We start from the raw sequence: 24,774 nt of genomic DNA on the forward strand, positions 1-24,774 counted from the left end.
ACCCAGAAATAGATGGCATTTTATACACCAATAACTAACTCTCAAAAAGAGAAACTAAAAAAAAACAAAAACAAACCCCATAAAACCAAAACAAAACCCCTTTACCATTGCAACAAAAAAATTAAGATGCTTAGGAATAAACTTAACCAAGGAGGTAAAAGACCTGTACTTGGAAAACTACAGGACATTGACAAAAGAGATAGAGGAAGATATAAACAAATGGAAGACTATACCATGTTCATGGATTAGAAGAATAAACATCATTAAAACGTCCATGCTATTCAAAGCAATCTATAGATTCAATGCTATCCCTACTAAAATACTACTAAAGGCATATTTCATGGATCTAGAAATAAACACTCCAAAAATTTATATGGAACCAAAAAAGATCCAAATAGCTGCAGCAATCTTGATAAAAAAGAGACAAAGTTGGAGGAATCACAAGACCAGATATCAAGTTATATACTACAAAACCACTGTACTCAAAACAACCTAGTACTGGCACAAGAACAGACATATAGATCAATGGAATTGTACAGAGAACCAAGAAACTGACCCAAGCCATTATGCTCGATTAATATTTGAAAAGGGAGGCAAGAGCATACAATGGAGTAAAGACAGTCTCTTCAATAAATGATATTGGGAAAATTGAACAGGTACATAAAAAAAAAAGAAACTAGACCACTAACTTACACCATACAAAAGAATAAAGTAAAAATGGATAAAAGACTTAAATCTAAGTTGTGAAACCATAAAAATCTTAGAAGAAACCATAAGGTGCAATATCACAGACATCTGCCCAGCTAGTGTGGCTCGGTGCTTGAGCACTGACCTGTGAACCAGGAGTTCAATACCTGGTCAGGGCACATGCCCGGTTGCAGGCTCAATCCCCAGGAGGCGTGCAGAAGGCAGCCAATCAATGATTACCTCTCATCATTGATGTTTCTATCTCTCTTTCTCTCTCCCTTCCTTTCTGAAATCAATGAAAATATATTTTTTAAAAAATCTCAGACACCTCTCATAGCAATATGTTTACCGATACATCTCCTAAGGCAAAGGAAACTAGAGCAGAAATAAATGGACTACGTCAAAATAAAAAGCTTCTGTGCAGCAAAAGAAACCATCAACAAAATAAAAAGAGAGCCCACTGTATGAAAACATATTTGCCAATGATACATCTGATAAGGGGTTAATTTTCAAAATATATAAGGAACTCATATAACTTAACAAAAGGAAGACAAACAATCCAATTTAGGAATGGGCAAAGGACCTAAATAGACACTTCTCCAAAGTGGACATACAAAAGGACAAGAGACATATGAAAAATGCTCAGAGTTACTGATCATCTGAGGGATGCAAATTAAAATGACAATGAGGTATCACTTCACACCTGTCAGAATGGTTATCATCTACAATCAACAAGGATGTGGAGAAAAGGGAACGCTTGTGCACTGCTGGTGGGAATGCAGACTGGTGCAGCCACTGTCAAAACAGTATGGAGTTTCCTCAAAAAATTAAAAATGGAGCTCCCATTTGACCCAGTGATCCCATTTCTGGGAATATATCCAAAGAAACCAGAAACACCAATAGGAAAGAATATATGCACCTCTATGTTCATAGCAGCACAATTTACAATTGTTAAGATCTGTTAATAGCTCAAGTGCCCGTTAGTAGACAAGTGGATAAAAAAGCTGTGGCACATTTACATTATGGAATCCTATGCAGCTGTAAAAAAAGAAGTATCTCTTACCCTTTGAGACAGCATGGAGGGACCTGGAGAGTATCATGCTAAGTGAAATAAGCCAGTCAGAGATACAAGTATCACATGATGTCACTCATATGTGGATTCTAATGAACAAAATAAACTGATGAACAAAATAGATCTAGAGACATAGAACAATGGAACAGACTGACCAGTTTCAGAGGTAAGGGAGTGGGTGGGGAGATATTAACCAGGGAAGTTATGATACACAGACAATAGTGTGGGAGAGGTATGTGTGGGGTGAAGAGGGTCAATGGGGGAAAAGGTGGGGACATCTATAATACTTTCAACAATAATGATAAATTAAAAAAAAAGAAAGGTGAGAAAGGATCCTCTTATTCTAGGTGTAGGGGCTGGGGCACTTGGGGTGGGGTAGAGACAAGTCTGAAGTCAGAAGAGGCAGGAGCACAGCAGGGGCTGGGCCTGCTGGGAGGTTTAGGGTGCAGGTATGGAGTATTGCCAGGATTGGGACTAGGGGTCAGAGTGAGGGTAGGGTAGGAATAAGAATGGAAGTGAGGCCCTGACCGGTTTGGCTCAGTCGATGGAACGTCGGCCTGAGAATTCAAAGGTCCCAGGTTCGATTCTGGTCAAGGGCATGTACCTTGGTTGCGGGCACATCCCCAGTAGGGGGTGTGCAGGATGTGTTTCTTTCATTGATGTTTCTAACTCTCTATCCCTCTCTGTAAAAAAATCAATAAAATATATTTTAAAAAAAAAGAATGGGAGTGAGGCAGGCCAGTGCTGGATGAGGGGAGGGGTAGGGCGGGAGCACAACAGGGCCCGGCATCAGGTAGCAGCTAGGTGTTATGCAGGTAAGAGTGTAAGGCTGGAGTTAAGGCAAATTTTTAAGTGAACTTTCTTGGATGTGAGTGAACCCTTGGGTCTCAGGAGGAGGCACTGGAGCAGTGCTGAGCTGTCACAGGATGTCTGCTTTCAGCTCCAGGTCTATGTGGCTGAATTCTCCCATCTGGGTGTACTGGGGACACAGAGACAGCTACTGTTTAGCCACTTCAAGGTGGACTCCCCTGCTCATCTTCATAGCTCCCTAAGAGCCAGGGTCTGACAGACAACTCTCTGTCCCAGATCTTGGTCTTCATCCCTCTGGAGACAAGCCCATGTACTTTTCCTTGCTGAGCTCTAATATCTGTTTCTTTTTCTAACTTATAAAGTAATAACACTGTCATCTAAGTTGTCGGTAAAATAAGATCTTACATTTGGTGATTCTTCACATATTAAAGAGCTGTTTTCACAAACATTTTCTCACTGATTCACAAACATCCTATTAGGTGAAAATGACCTCTACCCCATTTTACAAAGTCAGCGCCTGACGTACCAGACCAGTCATAGGCTACTAGGATTGAAACTCAGTGTTCTAACCTCTAGCCCAGCAGACTCATGGCTAGCTGACATGGATAGACCAGACATAGAATTAAAAAATGAAGCACGGGTGCATGTTTGTGCTTGCTCTTGGAGACTAAAAACTTCAGGACTGGAATCTGGGTACCTGGGACAGGGAGATGGGGCTAAGGGTGGTGACAGTGACCAAATCTCATTACTTGGCTGCTCACCCAGGCCAGGGGAGAGCTACTACCTACATTGCCTGTGCCACGGTAATCCCTGCAGGTACTAATCTGACAGCAACGCATTGGTCACACATTGCTAATATCCTGGGCTTCCCCTACCTGCCAAGGGTTTTACACCTGTGGCTCTGACACAGACAGGGGACAAGATTACCCAGCAGAGGGCTGAGGTGAGGTTCCAACAGACCTTGGTGTCTGGCTCCTGACTTCCTCTAGGAGTAATCCTTGAAGCTGGCACTTCATTCCCCCCACATGGCTCTCCCCTTTGGGGATAATCCTGGGCAGGTCCATGCTCGTTTCCCTACTTGGAATAGGGGGTTCACATCTGTGAGGCCCTTAGCAGTGATCAGCATGGGGCCTTCTGCTCTGCTAAGTCCTGAAAGGTCCCTACAAAGAAGAGTTCCCTGAGGCCTGGAAGCACCCCCTTCACCAGGCAAGATGCTGCTCAGTGACTTCAGGGTGGGCAGCATGAGGCTTTGAAGATTCAAGTCTTTATTAAAGGCTGTGAAAGTGGAGAGGGCAGATCAGACTTTATTATAAAAGCTGTGATGAAATGCATCTGAAGGTAGCGGGCATTGTGAGGCTGGGCTTGCACTAGGATAGTTGAGCACTGCTCAGTCCAGGCCTAGGCTGCCTTGTGGCTGCCAAGACGATGGCATCACAGCCCACCCAGGGCCCAGGCCCCTCCTCCCCTCTTCCCATCAGTCTGTCCCTGCCAAGCTTCAGAGGCAGCACCTACTTTAAATTGGAACCCTATTTTAAATGCATCAGAGTTCACTGGTAGAACCAGTGCTCTCGCTGTTGTAGCAAGTTTCTATGTAATCCCTTAATGGGTTTTCAGGGCACCCACAAGATGGGGGCTGAGGTGTGCGCACACAGACTTCACCTTTGTGAAAGCTGAGCCCATAGAAGCTGGGGTCTGGGCTGCATCCCAGTAGCAAAAATCGAGGAACAGGGATGGGAAGGGGAGGGGACACTGGTTCTGCCAGTCAGAAGGGATGGCTCTGACCTGCTAGTGTGCTGCTGCTGACCTCTGCTGTGCCCTCAGGCTGGGAACCTTAGCTTAGGGTTGGGGGCTAGGGTTCAAGAATGAAACCATCTGTCTACTGCCTAGTGGCATGCTGCCCATTCTTAAAATCCCAGAATGGCAGGGTTGAATGGGACTCGGACCATCCAGACCAACCAGCCATTTTACAGGTGGGGACAAGGGGACTCAGGAAGAGGCCTTATCCTAGGTCAGGGCTTTCTCTGCTGCTCCACACTGCTTCTCCTTCGAAGTGCAGTCTACACAGCAGTGGTCCTGGAACTCAGCCAGCATCAGCATCACCTGGGCAGCCTGCTAAACTAAACAGCTTGCTGGGTGCCACCCCAGAGTCCAGTCCTATTCCAGAGGTCTGGGGCAGAGGCGATCAGGGGAAACCAGGTGTGGGCCTCTGAACTACACAGAGAGCAGCGCCGGGTCAGAGGACATTCCTTGGCAAGGCTGAGGCGGGCAGTGCAGACATGGCCAAGGGCCATGCTGAGAGGGGTCAGTAGCCTGAGGACCCAAGGGCAAAGCCTGGACTAAGGGGAGTGTTTGTGTGGCCAAGAGGAAGGAAGCAAGTGTGGAGGGAAGTGGGGACAGGCATGGCACAGCAGCTTCTGTCTCTGCAGATATGTGGGAAGTGGACAGAGGGCCGGCCTTCAGGCAGGCTGAGGCTGGGAGAACCCAAGCTCATGAGGGGCAGTTTAGTTTGAAAGGCACTTTGAGTACCTGTGGGGCCACTGGTGTTGCAGGTGGTGTCCATGGGAGCTGTTGGCAGGTCCCCTGGGCAGTGGCTGGGAGTCAGGGAGGAGCTGCAGGGACAGAAAGTGGCAAGCTGGGTGGGTGGGGCAAGCTGGAGGCCACTTAGCCAAGGCCATGCTTTCTTCACCCAGGACCTCCCTGGTTCTGGCTCCTGCAAGGGAGGGGCCAACGGCCTGGTGAGTTAACTCACTGGTGCATCAGGGATCTGGTAGCTCCAGGGGGTGGCTGCTTGGCCTTGGAACCTTCTCTGTGGGATTTTTAGAGAAGGGGAGTTTGGTCCCAGAGAACAAGACCTTATTCTGGACCAAATGTCAGCTGAGTATTAGGGACCAGGTTCTGGGGATGCTGTGATGGGCAAGACCTGGCTGAGGGACAACATCCCTTTCTGTCCCCAGAGATTCCAAGCCAGTCATTCCCTCATCTCAGCTGTGCTGGGGAGCCCTTTGGGCCAAGCTGTGGCTAGCAAGAGGGGTACAGATGCCTTCTCCCACTGCCAAGGCTGGCCCCTCCAACAGGCTTTTGAAGTAGGTACTCATAGCTTGAAAGTTGAGAGCAGGCCGTGCAGGGGGCGATGAGGTGGCCTGTAGATACCGGCTGTACTTCTTCAAGCCCCTCTGTGGGTCTTGACAGTGTGCAGTCAACAGCTCCGTGAAGCTCACGTTGTGGAGGGCCAGGAGGCGGGCCTCGGCCCGGGGTAGGACGGCTGCCTGCACCAGGGGCTGCAGGGATCCGAAGCACTGCAGGCTGCTGAAGGAGTAGAAGTGCTGGGCCAGCTGGGGTCCCGGGGAGACTTCAAGGAGGCGACACAGGTCACGCATGGTCAGCACAGCCGCCAGGGCACTGTGTTCACTCATGTTTCTTGCCAGGTAGGTCTTGGCCAAACTCTTGAGTTTGAAGCTGCTGGCCTGGGGCACTCGCTCCTGGATGAGGGGCAGAGTGGCCAGGAAGCCGGAGATGGCCTCCTGGAACTCCCAAAGCTTGTTCATGTCTTCCAGGGCCCGGAAGAAATTGGGGAGGCTGGGCCCCCACAGCTTATAGCAGGCCAGGATGGGACGGCACATGGAGCTCAGGAAGCAGAGGAAGTGCTGTAGCCCCACCTCCAGGGAGACCGCCTTGGAGTGGATGCTTAAGGCCTCTGGCTGGATGAGCACTCGGAATTTGCTCTCCTGGTTCACGGCTGCCAGCTGCCTAATCTTCTGGGCTGGGCAGGAGAGAAAGGCAGGATGAGGTCCTAGGGACATGGGAGGCACTGGGAGGGATTGGGGGACCTCCAGGGCTGCTGACCCACTATCCAGAGACCCCACCTTGGGGTCTGCTGTCAGGAACCAAACATCAGCCTTCAAACATTTGCAACTATGCCCCAAGCTCTGCAGATTCAAGTCTTCTCTAATGGTCATTAGAGAGCCCACTTTCATTGTCAATCTTGAGGTCAGATTGAGGCAGGCAGAGGCTGGGAGAACCCCTGGGGGAACCCAAGGGGAAGCTGCTGACTGCACACTGCAGATATGAGGGAAGTGGACAGAGAGCAGCCTTCAGGCAGGTAGCTGCTGGGAGGAGGTCTGCTGCCCTTAAATGCCTTGCTCACTGGCTGGGAGTCCAGCTCCCCGCTCCCCTGCCACCTGCCTCGGAGTTCACCAAACCCTTTAGATCCAGGCCCCCCCTGTCTCTCTTCTGTCAGCCTCATCCCACTACCCTTGAGACCCTTCACAGTTTCTACCTAGCCCTCCACTTCCTACCCTTGGCCTCCAGTCCCACCAATCACTTAGCTAAGGCTCCCAGCCAGTTGGAGCCCTGAGACATACAACACACCTGCCCAATCTACTGCACTCAGAGTGTGGCCCAGAGCCTCTTGTGAGGTCTGTGAGTGACTTCCCTGTCCTTCGGGAACACCTGCTGCTTCTGGCTGGCTGGGCTAGCCCCAGGCTGAGACTGTGCGATAAGGCAGGGCCTCAGCAAATACTACAAGAGTTGAGGGACTTCTGGGAGAGAAGTCATATCTCTCTGTGACTTCAGCTCTGTTGGCCTCCCTGTGCAGCCCCCTGTGGAATGGGTCTTATACCTAGAAATGTGCAATCACAGCCCAATGCCTGGCTTGAATTGCTGGTCTCATAGCAGTGATTTTCTACAAACACTGGGTTCTGTTTAGAGGTGTCTTCCCAAGGCTCTCCAAGGAAGAGAAGCACTCCTCAGAGGTGAACTCCCAGAGGCGCTTGCCTCACACTTTCAGGCACTGGTCAAGGCAGCTGTCCTTATTCAAACAATGGAGCGGGACACTGGGAGTCCCAGGGGAGTTGCAGTGCGCACTCGCTCTCCCCTCTCTGGCTGTGGTCATTGGCCAGAGCTCAGGGCTCTCCTGGACCCTGCAGATGGCTCTGCCTGTACTTATCTTGGGGACTTAGAGACTAAGTTAGAAAGGGGTGGGAATGGTCATTAGAGAACCCACTTTCATTGTCAATCTTGAGGTCAAAGAAAACCAGGGGCCTGACTTCTGATTGGAGGTCTGTGAGGCTCTCATCCAGGACCCTGAGGGAGTCGGTGCCCTCCAGCTGAAGGTCACTGGACTCGCTGCTGCTGTCATCCAGCTCTCGGAAGGACTGCAACACAGAAAAACCAACAGGTCAGGGGTCCGGAGGGTGAGAGGGAGCATATTGGTCATGGGAGCATGTGCTGGTAAGCAGGTGTGTATAGTCACACGTGTGCGAACATGAGCAAGTTGGCACAACCTGGGCATCTGCATGCACATGACCAAAGGCATGTTATTGGAGAAGGGAAGGTGTGTGTCTAGGTGAGTACACAGTGCACTTGTGCAGGCTGTGTTTTAGCCAGTGCACATGCATTAATGAGGAGGGGTAAGAGGATGAGATCATGTGGGCAAGTGTGTGTATATCTGGGTATGCATGGGGAGGTGTGAATTTGTGAACCTATATTAACACAAGTGTGTGTGGGGGTGTGGAGGCTTGGGAGCGGGGCCAGTGCTATGTGGGTACAGCTCAAGGTGCCTGCTTCTCACTTGATCTCTGAGCAGACTCAGAAGAAACACAAACTGGGGACAGGAAGAAAGAGTCTTATCTTGAACCCCAGATGTCTCTCTGGAAGGGGCCAGGAGCCTGGCTTTTCTTGTTCCAAAAGCCCTTTGAGGTATCAGTGTCCTATGCAAAGGGGAGGGGGAGGACTGCTTAGTTTCTAGGACACACAACTAGGTAGACACACAGAGCCCAGCACTGAAAGCAGTGGAGGGATAAAGCTCAGAGCCTAGAGGCTGCCAGACAGCAACCAGGAGATGGAGGCTTACGGAAGTCTGAGGCTCCTCGGGGGTGAGCACAGTTTGGAAGGGGCAAGAAAAATTTGGAAGGTCTCTGGTGAAGGGGAAGGGCTCCAGCTTCCAAGGGGCTGGGGCTACAGAGGGAGAAGTGTTCTCTCATGATGTAGAGTTAATTGCTCGTTATCTGCACAGCTGCCAAACCCAGATGTTGTCTTTGGTGGCCTGCTCAGAACCTCCTGTGAATGCCACCTATGGACATCAGCCAGAGACCCGGAGGGAAGGGCGTGGCAAGCGTCCAGGGCTGGCTGCGGGAACTGCTGGGACACAGGTCAGAGCAGGCCTTGGTCTTTCCTTCTATGGACTGCCTCTGGCTGGTTGATGGAGTTGGCTTCACTTGCAACTATCTGAGGCCTGACTCTGGCTAATGAACCCTGGCTCTGACTAATGTCCATGGAAGATAATTAGCACATTCTCCTAGGCCAGTGGTTCTCAACCTTGGCTGCACATTAGAATCACCTGGGAATCTTTTTAAAATCCTGATTTCTGGGCCTCATCCTCCGGAAATTCTGTTTCTTTGTTACTAATGTTGTGGCCCCACCCCATAACAAAGAAACAGAATTTCCGGAGGATGAGGCCCAGAAATCAGGATTTTAAAAAGATTCCCAGGTGATTCTAATGTGCAGCCAAGGTTGAGAACCACTGTCCTAGGCCCTTCTACTTTCCAGGTGAAACATTTAATGAATAAAAATTCAACCAAAAGCTAAGTCATTATTAACCACAGCTAACATGTGCTGGATATTCCTAGGAGTGGCTAATTTTTACTTTTGTTTGCGTTTCATAGCTCTACCCTACGCTCATCATTAACTTCCTCCCAGTCAGTGATAGAAATATTCAATAGAAATCCACCCAGAGCTGGTTTTACTTAGAGAAGCCTGAGTTCCTGGACTTTAGACAGAAGGTCCTAATAAGAGACTTTGTCAAATGCCTTGCATATCAGTATCTTGAATCTGCCACATGTCCAAGGCTAATCTCTCTATATAAAACCCTAATATGCAAATAGACTGAACAGTGGAACAACCGAACAACCAGTCACTATGATGTGCGCTGACCATCGGCGGGTGCGTGTGGAACATGGCGGGTGTCGGCAGCAGGCAGCAGAGCATGGAACATGGGGGCATTGGCCACAGTGGGATGGTGGAGCAGGTAAGTGGGGGCACCGGACCAAGGCAGGGCACTAGTCGCTATCATGGGGGCGAGCCTCTGGTGGTTACTGAAAATTCTTTGCTCCTGTGTGTCACGGTCCCACCCAGTGCTTGCACTTGCGCTGGTGCCAGCTCCGCTCACACCTGCTGCTGGTGCCAGAGCCTCCACTCGCACCCGCTACCAGTGCCCAGCACTGGCCCTGATCGTTCGGCACTGTCAGTGGGTTCAAGCAGTGACTTCCGGCCCCCATCACCCCTCAGGGCTTCTCTACCTCCCTCTGCTCCTGAGGGGTGATCGGGGCCGGCAGCCACCTCTCACACCTGCTGCCGCCCACGGTCCCGCTCGCATCCACAGCCAGCACCAGCCCCACTCCTACCCTCTGCTGGAGCCGGCCCCAGTCACTCCACACCATCAGCAGGTGTGAGTGGGGCCAGCGCCGTCAGCACATGGGAATGGTGGTGGCGGGAGCAAAGCTGCCAGCAGACAGGGGACCAGGGGCCGTAGCAGGAGGGGCCGGGCGGGGGCATGGAGGATGGGCTGAGAAACATCCCTGTGCCTTGCAGCCCACAGTTCCTTTTAAGGTTCACAAATTCGTGCACTGGGCCCCTAGTTTTACATAACTGGTTCTGACTCTTGTCTCATGTCCTGGCCTCCTCCCTCCCTTGTAAGGAGTCTTCTACAGAATCTTCCTTGAAGTTGATAGCTGGTGGAGAGCTGAACTCTCCTTGCTATGTCCTCGCCTTGGCCTCAGCTCTCTTACTAATATCTGAAGATCCATTCCCTTGGCTGAATCCCCTCTGCCACCCACTGACATGATACACTAGGCTTTCTCTTCTGCCTCCTTCCTTCTGTGGTGTCTCTTCAGGCCTTAGAGCCAGAATATTTCTTTAGAATATTTCTTCCAGCTAAGCTCCCTGGAGAGCAGCACACTGCATCTTTGGGCCTGCTCCCCCATCTTTATAGGGGGGTCACTTATGACGGCCATCAGAACTTCATTTTTAGAGCCTGCCATTGTCCTGGGTCACTTTCTTTTATAGTCATGGAAATGTCCTGTCTGAATTTACAGAAGACCCTGCAGGCTTCCCTAATGAAAGGGCATCGCTTCCCTTCTGCTGAGCTTGTCAGTGGAGGAAAGCTGGATCTCCCAACCCCAACTCCTCCTGCTCCCACGTTCCTCTTGCCCTTGGGGACTTCCATAAAGTATGGCTTCTCTGTGGGGCTGGTCTCATGGGAACACCTTCCACTGAACTCCGGCCATCTGTAAACTCAATTCCCCCACCCTGGGAAGTACCGGCACATTTAAAAAAGACTTTTCTAAAGGGCAATCGGCATATAGAGGCCCAGACACAAAACACCTTTCTACCCCTGCTCACTAAGGAACACCCTCATGTCCCACCCCACACACCTCAACCTATTCCACAATCAGTATAACTGAGTGGGTGGGGGAGCAGAGAGGGACAGTGCGTGAAAACAGAACCCAAGAAGCCAGGAAAGGGCCCTTCCTTGGTAAAAGCTGAGGTTTCTTGGCTGGGAAAGGAATGGGGGCAGAAATGAAGTGGGGACAGGTGAGAGTGCCTGTGTGAGGACTAGAAAGTGAGCAGTGGGGAAAACACTTTGAGGACCTAGGGCAGTGATGGCGAACCTTTTGAGCTCGGCGTGTCAGCATTTTGAAAAACCCTAACTTAACTCTGGTGCCGTGTCACATATAGAATTTTTTTGATCTTTGCAACCATAGTAAAACAAAGATTTATATTTTTGATATTTATTTTATATATTTAAATGCCATTTAACAAAGAAAAATCAACCAAAAAAATGAGTTTGCGTGTCACCTCTGACACGCATGTCATAGGTTTGCCATCACTGACCTAGGGAGTGGGAGATGATGACAGCTGAAAGAGGAAGAGGAATTTAAAAAGTGCTGCTATGTGTTATGAGTTGGATCCCTTTGAAAGATGCAAAGAAATACAGGAATTTATTTTTTTATTATACTTGGCTAATGGACTGGGTTTCCTTGATCTAGTTCTCTTCTCCCCTTTTGGGTAGTATCCCAGGAGGTATGTGTCACCTCCATTCAAGACTGATACACACACATCTTAGCAGCACTTCTCTGACAACTGAATCCCCCAACTCCTTCAGGGTTCTCTCCTTTGGCTCTGCATTAGCAGCTTCAAGACTCTTGATGCCCAGGCTCCATCCCAGACCAATTCAATTAGGGTCTCTGTGGATGGGACCTAGGAATCTGTCATTGGTAAAACCCCAAGTGATCAAGTGTCAGGCAGGGTTGAGAAGGATTGTCCATGTTTGGTCATCAGCCAGATAGGAGCCAAACCCTTTGAGATTCAGCATCTAGTAACCAGAAGATATCTGCCTAGTACCTGACATTATGGCTTACCAAGAGTCCCCAGCTCCTGAGGGACTTTCTCAGCAGCCAAGCTTAAGCAACAGTAGGGATCAGTTTGGCAAGACATGCACTGCTAGTTTTTGCAGATACAAAACCCAAGATCTTTCTTGAAAAGTCTGGAAGGCCCCAGAGATGCTTCACCTGTATCTGTGAATGGGCCCACCTCATTAGCTCACCTGTGGCCCCCATGCTCACTGTTCCAACCCCTCTGCCGGCTGCTGCTGTCCCTCGGGGGACACGGCTCACATCTTCCCAGAGGAGCACCTATTTTTCTGATACACACTCACCAGCATCACTGTCCCTCCCCTGGATCAGCTGCTTCCCACAGACCTCCCTTCCACTGCCACTTCTGACACAGCCCCTCCTCCTCGATAGGCCCCCTACCGCTTCCACTTGGTCTTCCTGATGCCAGGCCCTGGGGCCAATCATCTGTCACAAGAGTAGTGAGAACACCCATTTTTTTTTCTGCTTTGGGTCCTAACACAGGGCCCATGGCAGAGGCACTGCTGACCCCAGGTGTCCACCACCAAGCCTGGGTCTCGCCCCTCCACCCAACTACTGCCTCATCGGAAGGGGCGAGGCCACTTTCAGAGCAGTCTCCCATTCACTCAGTCTCTCCCCGAGCCAGCAGGCCTGCACCAGAGCCTCCAGACAGGTCTACATTGCAGCAACTGACACACCTACAGCCCAAGGAAGCGGGGGGGGGGGTGCTTACATGCCCTGTTACACTGGGGAGATGTGGCATATTAGCAGGTCTGTATTCCACAACTGTCACTGGAAGGTGAGAAAGGCCATGGGAATGCAGGAGCCTGGAGCACCCAGGGAATGTCACCCTGCTCCCTCTCTCCAAGCTGCTTCAAATACTCTAGGACAGTGGTTCTCAACCTGTGGGTCGCGACCCCTTTGGGGGTCGAACGACCCTTTCACGGGGGTCGCCTAAGTCCATCGGAAAACACATATATAATTACATATTGTTTTTGTGATTAATCACTATGCTTTAATTATGTTCAATTTGTAACAATGAAATTGGGGGTCACCACAACATGAGGAACTATATTAAAGGGTCACAGCATTAGGAAGGTTGAAAACCACTGCCCTAGGAGCACCAGGGGTCTGGAAGGGGCATGGAAGGTGGGTAAGAAATGCACTAGGAGGACCTAATTTGTTTTCTTTTAAAATTTCTTCAAAAGGTTTGGGACTTCTGTAATGGTTAATTTTAAAACTGTGTCTGATGAATACCTACACAAAAGCCATTGGTCCTCTGGCTCTCTCCATGCCTCCAGAGCTAGTCTCCGAGGTGAGCAGCTAATTCTTCATCACCTGCAATGCCCTCAGGCACCATCTGGCTCCTTGCCCACAGCTGAAGATTAGCCTGATACCCCACCACCCAAACAGCTGGAATCAGTTCCTCCGTTTGACTCTCAGGAAGTCTGGGGAGACCTGTGGCATCTAGTCCTTTTCTCTATCATCTCTTCCCAGGCTTCTACTTCCACCCAGACTCAATTTTGTTTTAATCTTATCAAGATTATGGGATGGAAAACAGTGCCCAGATTTCAGAACATGGAAAGACAAGACTCAAAATGGATTGGCTGTGAGGAATAGAAAGGGTGTGTGGTGTGTGTGTGGGGGGGTGGGGCTGGGGGGTCCTGGGCAGCTCTGAGGTCTCAGCTTGTGTAACTGGGCGGATGGCGTAATTCACCAAGCAGAGCAAGAGATGAGTTTGAGGTCTCTCTGGGACATCTGAGTACCGCTGTAGGAGAATCTCTGGCTGTGCTGGTCTCAACAGCCTCTGGCTAAGATTATAGGAACGTATATAGACCAAAAGGGAAGAAGGCCCAAAACCAAAGCCGGAACATTTAAAGGAACAGAGACCTTGAAGGAGAGGAGCAGCAGCCAGGCTGCAGGAGGGAGCGGAGGGAGCCCTCCCGAACCAAGGGGAGCAGCCTCTCAGGAGGCTCCAATGCTGGTCAAGATTAACGACTGGAGGTGGCCATTGGACTTGGGAGCAGGGTCCACTGGCACAATGAGGGAGAACAGGGAAATGGGGTGAGCAAGGGACACCCAGGGAGGTAAGGAAAGACAGGTTCTGAGATGGGAAGACTTCCTTCAGCATGTTTAGTTATGGCTCTTAAGGAAGTGGAAGTATTTGAAGATGGAGATGAGGACAGGCAGGTGGGGTAGGCTCCCAAGGAGGCAGGGGTGCTGGGGCCAGGACAGAGGAGTCCCAGACAGGTGGATGTCCCTCCACCCTAATGGGACAGGGGGAGGAATGTGATGGGATCAGGTCAATCTGTGGTTGGATACTGGAGAGCAAGATGCCATCTGAAGGTTCCTGTTGTCTTCCTAGGGCAGAGGGTGTGGTCACCTGCCGAGAGTGAGGCTGGGGATGAGGGCCCAGATCTCAGGCTGGGGAGGCTCAGTGAGCTGAGGTGGAGGGTTGGAGAGTGCCTTCAACTGACTATCCTTTGTGGTTTTCCTCCCGTTGATTTTCTCCAACAGAATTCGGCTCTGGGTAGCAGTGCAGAGGCAACCTACTGAATCTCACCAGGGCTGTTTGTGAAAGGCAGGCCTAACTGGAGCCCAGGAGGAGCTGGGTGGGAGAGAGTGGAGGTACTGGAAGTTACCAATGGGAAGCTCAAGGGACAGGAGGCTATGGTCAATCTTGAGTGGGCCAGTTTAGAGATGGACAGTTCAGTGATGGTGAGGTTCCAGGGGTGGCCTTGCAGTGAAGACCCCTGAGAGGTCAAGGAGCAGAGAGGCTGGGGTAGAGGATGCTGTAGTCCCCCAAGAGGAAGGGAGAGGAACCTTAGAAGGCAGGTGCCAGAGTCTTCCGTATGTGGGGAAAGCAGGAAGACAACTGATATGAGCTAGGGAAGTGGGGTTCACCTTAAGACCTGGAACCTCAAAGGCACAGGCAGTCTTATCAGATGGTGGGACTGAAACAGCCCAGGAGACACAGGGCCTTGACCTCACCTCCTACCTCTGATGTAGCAGTAAGAGGGACAGAGTAACCCCACAGGAAACCACGTTTCAGGGCAGGGAAGTGACAAAAGCTAAGTCCAGTAGGGAATCTGTTGGTCACAGAGGAAGGGTTTGCAAGGGTGATCTTTCAACAAACATTTATTGAACAGCCACATCTGCCAGGTCCTAGGATTGACACAGTCCCTGACCTCATGGTCTTAGATACTGACAGAAGCCCAGTGGAAAGGCCTGGGGTAGGGGGAAGGGACAGTGGGAGGTACAAAGGTCGCAAGAAGCTTTCTTTTCTTGAGCAGAAGCCCAGACATGTGAGGAGTGGTGGCCTGAATCTGTCATGCCCTCTCAACTAACAAGGACTAAAGTCTCCTTGCCCAGAGTCTATGCAACCATTCCTTCCTCGGTTCAGTCTTTGACCAAGATGTATGAATGCCTACTGCTTGTAGGGCCTTTAGGTGTGTGGGCTAGGCTGGGCAGAGGGATGGAGGAGGGTGCAGAGCAGGGTGTGGGTGTTGGCCACAAGGTTATAAGAGATTGGTGGCCAGCGGTTGTAGAGGGAGGCAATTGGGGCTCTCAGAGGCTTGTCTGAGGGGGACCTGGGCTGGTGGGGGACCTCTCTGAGGAGGGGAGTGATGGGGATGCATTTGGAGGGACTTCCTGGATGTGGGGATTCTCTACAGGGGTCCTGTCAGAATCTTGGGGAGAGATTCCTGCCCCAAGAGTCTGGGGTGATTGGCCTCCTGCCCTGCCTCCTCTGAAAGAGGCATCAATCTGGGGAGCAACAGAGGGAGGAAGAGCAAAGAAGCTGTTGAGCCACTGAGCTAAATGGGAGGACCCCCGGAGGGAGTGGCCCAGAGACCGCCCTACCCGTTGCACCAGTCGGGGTTGGTTGATGGCTGGCTTTTGGAGGCAAGCAAGACACTCCTGGAGGTTGGCAGGATGGTTGGGAGGCTCTGTATTGGCAAGGGTAGTGGCTTGGACCATCGGGGAAGGACAAGTCCATCGGGGGGCACAATACGGTTTGAGTGGCAAGTGGATGTGACGAAGGCGGATGGCTCTTTGTATCCTGCGAGACGGGTGGCTGATCCCACGGTGGATGGCAGCATGCTCCTGGTGCCCGGCAGGCTGGCTGGGAGGTGTGGCATCGGGGATGACTTGCGTGGTGGGATTGTGGGGAGGCCAAGCCAGGAAGCGGCATGTACCTCGGGGCAGACGGGAGGCCCGGCAGGTGTGGGATGCTCTTAGTGCTCTCAGCAGGGGGCGGGCTGGCCGGGAGTATGTCGCAGCGGTCTCCATGGGCTCCAAGCACTTTCCAATACAGAACCTCAGATTGAGGGCTGGAAGGGACTCAGGGGCCACCCAGTCTAACCTTTCACTCTGTTCAGATCCTCTTTTCCCCTAGACAGGGGACTGCCCATTAACAAACCTCAGGGACAGAAGGGTCACAACCCACAAGCCACTGTCCCATTACTGGATGGCTTTAAAGAAGTTCTTTCTTACCTGGAGTGAAATTTGCTTGTGTGAGCTCTACGTGGTGCTGCCCTGTGCCCTTACAATCCCTCAAATTGGCCCTCAGTCGTGTCCACCCTCCTTGTTGAGGAGGGGACAGAAATACATAAGGAAGTTCCCAACAAAGGCAATGCCTAGTCCAGAAAAGAGACAGCTCTGGAAGGAAGCACTCTATCAGCAGTTAAGAAGAGAATATATGGTTACTGAAGGCCCCTCATCTGGAGGGAGGGCTGGAGTGGTCCAGGCCCACAGGCCTTTGAAGATTATCCTTAGGACAGCTCAGGTCTGAGAGTCACCTGCTGTGGTTGTGTCCCCTGGAATGGGGGGAGGCAGGAATCCCAAGCCAAACTTCTGGGCCACTCACCGAGTTTTCAGCATCTGAGTCCTCTGAGCTGCTGATCACCACAACGCGCTCCTCTGAAACAAGGCAGAGGAGGCAGCGTCAGGCCCTGCTGGGAACGCCCGCTCCTACCCACCCCAGCCCGTTCTCCCGTGGGGACCTTTGTTGGCCAGTGGACTGGGTGGGTGATGTGTGGCCTGCAAGAGGGGATGCCAACATTCACCGTGTGTGCCTATGGGATCTGTTTATTCACAGTGGCTTTCCATGACCGCCTGCCGGGCCCTGTCTGTGAATACCTGATTCGGCTGCTGACCCTGAAAGCAGCATTTGCTCCCTGTGGAGGCCTGACAAGCATCACCTGGGTTAGAACCTTTTGTAATCCTAAAGAAGCTCATTGGTGTATTCCACTTCTCACACCTGTGAGAATGTTCAGTTAAAAAATAGCCTATATCTAGTTAAAACCTTTTGATTTACCATCAGCATTTGTGAGCAAGGAATATCAGTTAGGACTGGATGTGTGAGCAGGGTCAGGGCCTGGGCTGGGACCTAGAATGAGAACAAGGCTGGACTGTCTTGAACATTCCAGAATTCTATTGGTTGACCTCTAGTCTTGCCAAAGGACTTCCTATTTGGCAGTGTCCCTGAAAGATCTCTAGGACAAATGAGGGCCCTCAGGCGGTAGCCTTTGCAGAAAAATTTGGGACCAGATGGGTCCATGGCCTTTACTCAAGTCCTCTCTGGGAATGTGCTAGACACCCACCAAACAAACATTTCATGGGGAGACCCAGGCTGTGCAGAGGCACGGTGCTAAGTTCTGCACAAGTGTGTTGGGGGAAGGAGCTACGGAACTGTGAACTTCAGCTCCTGGTGCTCCCCACACTGGAATCCCAGCGAAGCACATGGTGAAATAAATCACATGCGCTCTCACCCTCCCCAGGCAAACTGTGGGCTCTCCTTGCCCTGTCTGGTAGCAGCTGAGGGCAGGACACAGGGAATGCTGTTGGCTTTGGGCTCCCTGGGTGGGTCAGGATGCAGAAGAGGGGCCCCACCCAGCCCCTGGAAAACAGCATGCAGGCCTCAGCCTCTGCTGTCCCTGACCTCCCTACCTGCCTCCCCAGAGTCGCCAGTCTCATGGTTGTTGAGTTCCTCATTTCCTGCGGTGTGGCTCTCAGGGCTCTGGGACCCCTCCACAGGCAGTGGTGAGACTGCCTTGGAGGTGCTGGGCCTGGGCTGCTCGGGGGAGCTCAGAGACAACCTGGCCTCTTTCTCTTCCTCGGACTCCATCTTGATAACCTTCCTGCGGCACTCGGTCTGGCAGGACTTCCTCCTCTTCTGTGGCGTGGCTATGTTGGAGACCTCCTGTGCAGTGGGAAGTCACAGTGCCAGGTCAGGAGCCTCCAGGGGCCCTAAGGTGGTGGGCAGAGACCTAGACCTGGGTGGCTGGGGCCTGTGGCCTTCCTCTCTGCCTCTCCACACAGAAAGTCCTCCCAGGTTGCCATGCACACTGGCCCTGCCTACTAACCACCGGCCTCTGCCTGCCCTGGGAGTGGCTCATATGCTCAGTGTAGAGGGAACTTCCTGACAGGGCAGCGGAGGGAAAGGAAGGGCATAGAGCAGGTGCTGACTAAGGTCTGGGTTCTCACTCAACTCCACGTCTTACTGCTTGCTGGGATCTGGGCTCTCAGGAGGGGAGGCAGGACTGCAGAAAACTTACCTCTCTACAGGAGGGGTCTTTGATGGAGTAGGCGTACATTGGCACAGGGTGTGTCCCAGGCACCGACTGTACCACGGCCACAGGTTGAGCCTCAGCCAGCCCCAGGGCCTGCACCTGAGCTATCTGTGCCCCTGCTGGCTGCAAAGTCAGAAAAGGAGAATCAGAAATGACTATGCAGCAGGATAAGGGCTGGGAACCTAGGCCTAGGGTCAGCCCAATTCCCAAGGCCTCACCCAGCCATAGGTACAGGCTGCTCAGTCCAAAGCCTAGAGGCCTTAGGGACCAGGAGTCTTCCCCACACCCTCCATGTCTGCACCTCATGACCCTGAGGTGCTCGCATCCAGGAATCACTGCCCAACAACTCCTCCAGGCTTGCTCGACATCTAGCCCACACAGCTCCAGGGACAAAACGCTCACTGCTGCAGGAGCGTTCCTCTACAGCAGCCAAGTTGTAATAGGAAGGAGACCCTTCCATTGAGCTGAAACTGGCCTCCCTGTGGCCTTCACTCTGCCCGAGGGGCTTCAACTCAACTGCCTGTGTCAGAATAGCCACTAACGCATCTTGGACAAATCACTTAAAACTCCTGGGGCCTCAGGCCCTCTCTGTAAACGGGAATAATCATGCTCTCTACCCCCCAGGCAGTGTAGATGAAGTACATTACGAAGTAAAATGCTAGAAAGAGCACCTGGCACTTAGTACCTGATGGTGATGAGTGTTTTTATTCCCCCTCTGTGCCAGGCTCAGTGCAGGTGCTTCATGTACCCATCCCTAAGTGAAGGAGAGGCAGCTCCTCAAAAAGTCTGACAGAATTTTCATGATTCAACAAATCTACTCCTACGTATATATCCAAAGGAACAGGAAACAGATGTTTCAACAAAAACTTGCATATGAATGTTCATAGCAACACTATTCACAAAAGCCCAAAATGTCTGCCAATAAAATGTGGCACACCCATATAGGGGAGTGTTATTCAGCCATAAAAAGGAATAACATTCTGATACACACATGAATGAACCTTGAACACATTCTGCTGAGTGAAAAGAAGCCAGCCACAAAAGGATACATATTGTATATTTCCGTTCATGTGAAATACCCAGAATAGCTACATGTACACATGTAGAAAGCAGCGTGGTTGTTGCCAGGGGGTGGGGGTGGGCACAATGGGGAGCGACTGCTTCATGGCTTCGGGGTTTCCTTTTCGGGCAATGGAAATATTCTGGAACTAGATAGTTGGGATGGTTGTACAAGATTGTGAGTGTAGCCCTGGCTGGTGGCTCCGTGGTTAGAGCATCAGCCCACGTACCAAAGGGTTGGGGGTTCAATTCCCAGTTGGGGGCATGTACCTGGGTTGCCTTGGAGGCAACCAATTGATGTGTCTCTCTCATGTTGATGTGTTGTTGTTTTTTCTCTCTCTCTCCCTCCCTCACTCTCTTCCACTCTCTCTAAAAATCAATAGAAAAATATCCTCAGGTGAGGATTAACAAAAAAAGATTGTGACTGTACTAAATGTAACTGAATTTTATACTTTAAAATGATTAAAATAGTTTTCTAGGGGGTCAATGGGGGAAAAACGGGACATATGTAATATTTTCAATAATAAAGATTAAAAAAATAAAATAGTTTCCTTACGTGAATTTTACCGCAATAAAAATATAGTTTTAAAACAAGAGGTAAGTACCACCCTATGATTATCACAAATCTACAGAGAAGGAAACTGAAGCACAAGAGAGGGGAAATTATTGCCTACGGTCACAGACCTAATAAGGGCCTGGACTAGGGTTTGAACAGTGTTGTGAAATGAAAGTTCCCTTCCAGAGCCCGCGCAACTTGCTTTTCTTCAGTCTCTGTCTCCTTTACATCCCTCCTGCCACCCTTCCCTATTGTGTGAAACTGAACGGCTTGTTAAAAATGAGTGAGTTATGTGGGAAGTGCTCCTTTGAAAGGAGAGGCCCACACTCCTGACCACTGGTGCTTCAAATTCTATGTGATGGTCATCAGTCAGGAGCATGCAGTCTGTCCACAGGGTGAAAGCAAGGCATTCCGTCACAGCAGAGGGGCCCTTCATCAAGAAGAGCTGCACTGGAAAAGCCAGGTGACCGACTGTGAGATTACAAGGCCCGGGATACTTTCCTAATGGGGACAAGCTTTGCCCCTCCTGTGTGGGGACAGATGTGGCCAGGCCTACTCTCAGAGGACACCAGCGATGATCTGGCCAAACCCAGGCTGGGGTAGACAGGGAAGGCCCAGTACGACGAGGCCACGTGCCGGGTACCGGACCGGAGCCAGGCAGGGCTCTTTTTGGTATCATCAGTGCTCTGATGTGGGCTGTGGGCTCCTCCGCTGTCTGCTATAATGATTGACTTACTTCTTTCTTCCCCCATTCCTGGGTTTCTTTTGCACAACATATTTACAAAAAGGGAGGAGAGTTGTCTTGGGATCAGAGAATGCAGCCTGTGTGGGGGAAGGGCAGAGAATGGACAATCTCTGACTCCAGGGAAGTGCACAGTCTATAGTGAGTGCTCTATGCCAGTGTTTTACAAACTATATTTACTGTGACCCATTAGTAGATCATGAAAGCAATCGAGTGGGTCATGACCCGCATTTTTTATATTACATAGAACAGGAAATATAGTAATCCCATGTATAAGTGTCATTTGTTTTGCAAAACTTCTGTTTTAACTAAAGGTATGTGTGTATGTCTACTGAGTGTAGGCTAGATGTAAAATATATTTTTTACAATGGGTAGTGGCCAAAAAGTTTAAACCATCTATTATATATTTTTTAAAAAAAAGTAGCCCTGGCCAGTGTGACTCAGTTGGTTGAGCATCGTCCTATGCACTGAAAGAAGGCTGGTTCAATTCCCAGTCAGGGCACTTGCCTGGGTTGCAGGCTCCAGCCCTGGGCACATGCTTGGGTTGTGGGGTGCATACGGGAGCCAACTGATCAATGTTTCTCTCTCCCTTAGATGTTTTCTCTCTCCCTCTCCCTCTCCCTTCCTCTTTCTCTAAAATATCAATGGGGACATTAAAAATAAGTATGGGTGAGAAAGTGGAAAAATTGGAACCCCAATTTTTGGTAGAAATGTAGAATGAATGGTACAGCCACTATGGAAAATTGCAGGGCAGTTCCTCAACAAATTAAAAATAGAATTACCATATAATCCACCAATCCACTTATAGGTAAATTTTATGTTACGTGTATTTTGTCACCATTAAAAAACTTTTTTTTTTTAAGTTGGAAAGATCCTGCTCTACCTTTCATGTCTGGCTCTACAGGCTGCTGGTCAGTAAAAGACCTTTCCCTACGGACCGTGAACTCCTCAACGGCAGGGTTTGTCCTCTTTGCCTCCATTCTACCCTCCCTGACACCCACCCCCAATATTAACAAAGCAGAGGACACATGAGGCTCAGTAAGAAAAAACACATCATGATGACTGATTTATAAATGTTTCATAGCTTTAAAATTTTTTATTTTTTTCATTAAAGTATTGTAACATCATTGCAAAAAAAGTCTATGAGAAACAAAAGAGGGAGATGCCCGAGCTACCCCACTCCCCCAGAAGTCCTAGTTAAACCTGTGGGCATGTTTTGTCACCTCTGCCTAAGCATACTGTTGTAATAAAAGTTAACCAACAGTTTCAGGAGGGATGAGTGTTGGCACCAGAGGCCCAGACAGGGACGTGGATCTAGGAGTTGTCTTCCTCCTGGATGATGGACCTGACTCTCCTGGAACAAACCAGACCTGCCTGCCTCATTGGAGCTGCCTCGCTCGTCTTTTGCACTCACAGTGTTACTCCCTTCCTTTCTCCCAGCTCCACCTGCCTACCTACCCCCTCCTCTAGCCTATTACTTAAAGACCACAAGAGGCTCTGCAAAAAAGAGCATTCTTCTCATGCTCCAAGTTCAAACTACTTAGTAGTGAGTAGTGAGATGTCACCTCAAGATAAAGACACGGCAAAATGCCTAGACCTTACACGGACAGTATGGGCTTTCTTGCTGTTCATCAACTAGCAACTGGCACCTGGAAGACAGCTGAGATCTGTGGGCCCAGGGCACTTTCCACTATTATTCATATGCTTTCTTTGGGGACATTATCCTAGCACTGTATGTAATACAAAACAACCTAAATATACATCAACAGAGAACTGGCTGAATAAAGCCTGCTATAGTCAGTGGTCCACCATGCAAGTGCGAAAAGGCACCAGGAAAGAATATTTGATGGGGTGAAAAAGCCTGAGGCACAATGCTATATATACATGGTACTATGCTATCTATGCGCAAAAAGAGAATGGAAAAAGCAAATATCTATAATTGTTTTTACTTATAATTACATAAAGAAATTCTGGAAGGAAATGTAATGTTAAAAAAAGATAGGTATGTGAGCATAAGAACTGACATATAGGGGGCAAAGATGGGAGTGAGACATTTCTCTCTCTGTTTTTATTTCTGACCATATGATTATATTTCCTATCCAACAATTAAAATGTTTTTTTTTTCCTTTGGTCACTTTTGGAGCTATGTATAGTATATAGGGATGTGATACCCAAGGCAGGAGTTGGCTTCTAGTCCCGCCCCAGGTCAGCATGAGGCCTCCGGTTAAGCCACACCCTCTCTCTGGATATTAGCTTCATCTTCTGTAAAAGGGGGGTTTAGACTCTATGCTCTCTCCTAGCTGTAAAATACTCATATCTAAAAGTCCTGCCTCCTCCAGGAAGCCTTTCCCGATTGCCTTAGCCTTCACCATTCTCCCTCTCCTATGGGCCATGCTATAGTAAAGCAAATCCAGGAAGGCTTGCCACCCTGACCACCCACACCAGAAGACCTGCTTTTCATGGATGTCTGATCAGTTCTGGACAGGCAGGCACATGCAAACCTGGATAAGCAGGATGGGGAGGAGACCAGATACCTGGTTCGGGAAGGAACCGAGGAAATTGATCCTGGTGGAGAGTGCCATGCATGCAAGCACCCAAGAGGGCAAGTCAAAGGGGCGCCATTGCATTTTTACCCAGGGAAACACTCTAAGTCAGAGCAGTCCAGAGATGGGAGTGACAGCCTTCAAGAATGAGTGAGCTTCCTGTCCTTAAGGGTGTGTGCATGAAAGCTGAACGGTGACAGGTCAGGGGCACTGCAAAGGGAACGCAAACATTAGAGGAGGAATGGTTAGCTTCCAACTCTTGAGAAACTATGGTTCGTGGATATATGCTGACCCTGAAATCATACCACTCGACCCCAGGCTGCTGGATGGCCTCATTCTCCATTTCTTTCCAAGAACCATGTGTGGGGGAAGAAGAGGGAAAGGTCCCCATGCTGAAAAGACTCAAATATCCAGGATGGGGTGCAGGGAAGGGAGAGGTCATCAGGAGTGCCCATCAGTGATCACCTCCTTTGTCTTCTGTCCACTCCTAAGGCTTAACTGCTCCTGAACCCATCAAGAGCTCATGTCCCATCAAGAGCTACTGTGGCATTTAGGAACCCAGAGAAAGCCACCAATCCTCTCTCCCACTGAAAACTCCAGTCCAGCCACTTGCTGTTCATTTTCCAGGTATTCTCCTTACTCTATCACCTGCAGATACAGGGACAAAACTCGGTTTCCTTTCTGACATAGGGGAACTCTCAACCTGCCTGACCTTCTGGACTGTACCGCCTCCCTGCCAGACCTCAAACCCATCTCACCAGATCAACGTCAGAAGGCTCCCTGGGAGTGCTGGTCTCCTCTGGGCTGGCTCTCCTGGGTAGAGGTGCATCTGCAGAATACAGAGAAGGTCATAGCAGGCTAGGGACACTCCCGGTGAGAGGGCTCCTGGCCTGGGACAGTAAAAGAGGGAAGGGGGGGGAATGTGCCTACTGCTTTTCTTGGATACCCATTCTCCAGGGCCTCTCACAACACTGGGGCACTCTATGGAGGGGCGAAGAGTTGGAAGGAAAGCTCCCTGACTGCAGTGGGCATGAACCCAGCCAGAAGGGAGAAAGGGGTGGCATTAGCATCAGTGAGCACTTGCCTTTGGCCCCAAACTAGTACACCTCTCTCCATCTCTAGGCCAACACCAAAGCAATATGTGAACAATGCTAAAGGTGCTACTGCTTGCTGTCTTCTCCATGATACTCTTCTGACCTGAAGTCTGGGTTTTATTAAATCTAGTTTAAATCTCTCATGCTTTGGATTAAAATATGTAACTCCTTTCTTTGTCACTGCCCAGTTACAACCGCCAAGGCAAGCTGTCTAAACGTCTGTGGGGTCATT

At 50.2% G+C, this 24,774-nt stretch overlaps 1 protein-coding gene across 8 annotated transcripts in view; it reads right to left on the minus strand.

Moving 5' to 3' along the window:
• Positions 1-3,853: 3,853 nt before the first annotated feature.
• PML (PML nuclear body scaffold) overlaps positions 3,854-24,774 on the minus strand; it is a 46,397-nt gene continuing 25,476 nt past the window's right edge. The window contains exons 4-9 of one of the 8 annotated variants that reach the window (XM_070430491.1): positions 24,207-24,277; positions 18,534-18,671; positions 17,926-18,178; positions 16,844-16,896; positions 7,572-7,722; positions 3,854-6,329 (exon numbers count right to left, since the gene is read on the minus strand). In XM_070430491.1, the coding sequence (XP_070286592.1) occupies positions 5,551-6,329; positions 7,572-7,722; positions 16,844-16,896; positions 17,926-18,178; positions 18,534-18,671; positions 24,207-24,277 (1,445 nt within the window). In that variant the 3' untranslated portion in view covers positions 3,854-5,550. Of the gene's footprint in view, positions 6,330-7,571; positions 7,723-15,102; positions 16,279-16,843; positions 16,897-17,925; positions 18,179-18,533; positions 18,672-21,991; positions 23,659-24,206; positions 24,278-24,774 lie in introns of those variants that run through there. The other 7 variants (XM_070430528.1, XM_070430501.1, XM_070430510.1 and 4 more) reach the window with 7 other exon arrangements.

This window comes from Myotis yumanensis, unplaced genomic scaffold (genome assembly GCF_028538775.1).
Source record: "Myotis yumanensis isolate MYYU_CA2020_CCGP unplaced genomic scaffold, mMyoYum1.0.hap1 SCAF_1, whole genome shotgun sequence".
Classification (NCBI taxonomy): domain Eukaryota; kingdom Metazoa; phylum Chordata; class Mammalia; order Chiroptera; family Vespertilionidae; genus Myotis; species Myotis yumanensis.